We start from the raw sequence: 3,902 nt of genomic DNA, 5'->3' as shown, positions 1-3,902 counted from the left end.
GACGTCGATTCGATATCGATTCTCAAAAGCCGCGAATCGATCTTTTCCAGTATTTATTTCAGAGCACATTTAAAACAAGATCTGATTAACGTGAGTCTTATCATTAGTCTTCTCCGCTAGATGTCACCCTTATTTACCTTGCGCGATGTTACAACAGAAAGCCTGTCAAAGTCATTAATTCGACGCTTATCATGGCCATACGCGTGATTCGCAATGCTCAGATGAAATGCTATAGGATCATGTTTACAAACATAGTAATACTATAAATCTGCGGAAGCATACCCCAAAGAAGAGGAGCGCAAACAGGCTCCCGGGCTCAGAACCAGCCACTAAAAATAACCACAACTCCGAAGTAGCCAACTCTTCGACTGAAGGTGGTGGACTGCGCTCTTTGAAGTTTCTAGTGGGAAAAAAAACAACAAAAAAGAGAAAATCTTGTGGATTTCAAACTTCTCCCTGATGCAAAATCCTGCTGTTTTAGATTGTAGTCTGTCCAAGTGCAGTGGGCGATCTTTTATCTGTTATTTTGTCTGTCTAATGGGTTTCATTAAAACAACAGTAGCTATTACATGAATGTAACCTGTTTGTGTACAGTTTTTAGGACATCATCAGTGGTTTGTAGATGAGAAAAAAAAACTGAAACCGCATTAAGGGAGGCATCTTACCACCTGATTATAGATACCATAACAAAAAGCATATTAGATTCGCTCGTTTGATTTTCAAAGCCCTGAAAGAGGCGGGATTTGCACACCCTCTCAGGAAAATTTATTTCCCCCTCCCTCCCTTCCTTCTAAATTAAACCACATAGTGCATTGTTTTTGTACCCATTTGTCTTTTGTAGTCAAATTTCAGTACAGTACTTTAAATAACTACACTCAGTATGTTTTTATTTTTAGAGCATGTATTTCTTTATGTGTTAAAGGTTAAAAAGAAAACAGAAAAGTTCAGTTTTTGAACAAACAAAAAAAAACAATTTGTCTTGTGCAAAGCTGGCGTAATGCTTGCCTGTTAGTGTGTGACTTGATTGTACCGTGTTTTTCAGGATGCCGGGATACTTGCAGCTCTCCATCGCCTACATAGTTTTCCTTCCTGGTAAAGTGGTAGGCTAGCAATATACATACAATATATACTATGAGATATTAATATTTTTCGTTAAACAGAATCCAAAAAGAAATGTTTGTGACTGTATGCATTTGTATGAATTATTTTAAATGAAATAAAAGTCCGAGTTAAACGACACGGCAGCGTTTCTGTGAGTTGCTCTCGCGCTGATGTCATGCCAGGGACAAGAGAAACAGGGCAGGTTCAGGTTTCCTTTGTATTTGAACCCATTTCAGGATATAAACACAATCACTGTGAGCGCCCGCTTTTGGACGTTACTTCTGTAATATGCAGATCAAAAGGTACCAACCAGGCATCATGCTGAAAATACTTCATACAGGGGAATTGGGATTTAACCTCAAAGCTGTGATCGAGCTCGCTCTGAAGAATTTGTATTAAAGGATTCGTTCGCACAGATTTTATGTAATTTACTCACACTCGTGTTGTTCAAAACCCATGTGAAAATGGAGAAATTTTGAAGAATGTTCATCTGGGTTTATCCAGCTCCAAAAAAGTTTTATTTAATACAAAAAATAAATAGCGAGCTGACAAAACGATTCATCGTGATTAATCGCATCCAAAATAAAAGTTTGTGTTTACATAATATATGTGTGTACGTACTGTCTATATTTATATGTAGGCCTATATAAACACACACACGTACATATTTAATAAATGTGTATATATATTAATATTTATATATGATTTGTATATATAATCAACCTGACATTTTGATTGAAATTGTAATAACATTTTTTTTTTTAAAGGGAAGATCAATTAGAAAATATTGTAGAAATTGTAAGTTGCCAATTTTTTGGTGTAGTGAGTTACAATAACATGAATTTAGAAAAGTAGAATTTTCATTTTGGATGAAATTTGAAACACTTCGAGATCTGCCACCATCAAGTGCACAGAAACAATTCCCACCCTATATTTTGTTCGTTAATCCGATTCACACCATCGTACATCACAATATGGTATAAGGATCTGTCGCGACTTCCGATGCAAATTTAAGTTCACAGAAAATGTTCTCCTTCCACTATAGCATTAAAATCTCACGAATACTCGCACATATTAGGTTTTAACATCATCAACGGCAAACTACATTACACCTTGCCTGTCTCATAACTGTTATATACTGAAGATACTATATGTTTTCATTGTGTGGAAAAGAGCAGCATGAACATTCCGCTAAATTTCTCTTTTTGTGTTCCACAATAGATTTCGGAATGACATGAGGGTGGGAAATTCTTTTTCACTTTTGCTTGATCTACTTTAACACACAAGATAAAATCATCAAACCAGTGCACTAGCTAGCAAGCGCCTGTAAGTAGGTGGTCAGAAGCGTTGAACTGGGAATGTTCTTTACACATTGAGGTGGGGGTGGTGATGAAACTGATCCTTGCACATGCCGTTTTCCTTCCAGCAATGTCTCTCAGCAGACCTCCATAATTCCTGCATCCTGTCCTCTGCTTGTTCTGGATTTCGTTTTGGTGCGTTTTGCCATTGAACATAAGAAGAGGCCTTAGAGAGTCCCTGAGCGGTTTGTCAAACCAAGGAAAACGAACAAACGGACACTTAATTCTACACAAGCACTGCAGAGCGTTATAAAGCGTCTGATTCGTTTACAATCGTCATTGTTAAATAAGCCCTGTTCAACAGCTTTGTAAACATGCATGTGCGATCTGAATGTGTCAGGGTAGCTTAACATTATCTAACCCGAGTGTTCATACTGCATGCCATGCGCTAGAATCTGAGCGATACATTCTCATTCGGACCACGGTTATAGGTCCTGTTATTCAATTTTGGGGGTTATATATGTTCATAACAGTTCATGAGATTGTTGTGATGCTGGCGACACTGAATCCAGATGGGAAATGTGATCACAAAGGGCGTGAAATGAACTGAATTTAGTATGTGGGAGGGTTTGGTTGCGTCTGCCACTTGGGAGGCGCGCTCTGTATTTCCGGCGTGTTGTGATGTCCGTTGGGCGTCAGTCTGTCCTGAAAAATGTACAGGTTGTTGCTGGCTGCGATGGCGATGATGTTCTCTTTGGGATGCCAGGCGGTATGGAGGATTTTCTTCCTGAAGTCCAGACTGTCCACGCTGACGTCCGTCTCTTTCTGTTTCTTGCCCACGCACACACGCCGTGGCTGCAGGACCGCCCGCCGCTTGCACACCTCCCGACTGGCCTCCAGAGTCACGTCACGCAGACTCGCCCGGTCGAACATTCGGAAGTAGTTGTTGTAAGCGCCTGTCATGATCACGCTGCAGAGGAAGAAGAGAGGGATTGAGAGGGAACAGACTCAGAGCAGCTGGATCCGCTCGGGTTATGTTTCAAAGGTCAAAGGTGATGTTTTGAGGGTGATTGGCCTCACCTGTCCGTTCCGTTCCAGGCACATTCAAACTTGTCAAAAATACAATCGCTTTCATACAAAGAGCACAATTTGGTTCGCAAGTAGTCATGGACCTAAAAACACAAACAAACATGAGAATTCTGTACAAAAACATTAGAGTTAAGGTTAGTCATGTTTAGTACAAGTCAAGCTTCTTTATATATAACCGTATAACAGGAATGTTGCTTGTAGCTGTATAAACTGTACTTTTCCTGCTTTCCAATAGAGAATGAAAGGCCTTTTTAAAGATTTTACCTTACTTTTTGTCCAACCACATCAAGATTCTGTTACATTTCATCAAAGAAATGTACTGTGGCTACCCTCACTATTGCTTGAAGATTTGTTTAGATTTATTTACATTGTACAGTATATATATATATATATATATATATATATATATATATA

General features: G+C 39.0%; 1 protein-coding gene across 1 annotated transcript in view; it reads right to left on the bottom strand.

The window, feature by feature from the left end:
• Positions 1-1,850: 1,850 nt before the first annotated feature.
• Positions 1,851-3,902, bottom strand: part of LOC107703663 (serine/threonine-protein phosphatase 2A 55 kDa regulatory subunit B beta isoform-like) — an 18,054-nt gene continuing 16,002 nt past the window's right edge. The window contains exons 9-10 of the mRNA XM_016506388.1: positions 3,480-3,571; positions 1,851-3,369 (exon numbers count right to left, since the gene is read on the bottom strand). Of these exons, the coding sequence (XP_016361874.1) occupies positions 3,012-3,369; positions 3,480-3,571 (450 nt within the window). The 3' untranslated portion in view covers positions 1,851-3,011. The remainder of the gene's footprint in view (positions 3,370-3,479; positions 3,572-3,902) is intronic.

The sequence above is a fragment of the Sinocyclocheilus anshuiensis genome, unplaced genomic scaffold (assembly GCF_001515605.1).
Source record: "Sinocyclocheilus anshuiensis isolate Anshui unplaced genomic scaffold, SAMN03320099.WGS_v1.1 scaffold1027, whole genome shotgun sequence".
Taxonomy (NCBI): domain Eukaryota; kingdom Metazoa; phylum Chordata; class Actinopteri; order Cypriniformes; family Cyprinidae; genus Sinocyclocheilus; species Sinocyclocheilus anshuiensis.
The sequence above is the reverse complement of the archived record's forward strand: the minus strand, read 5'-3'. Positions and strand labels throughout refer to the sequence as shown.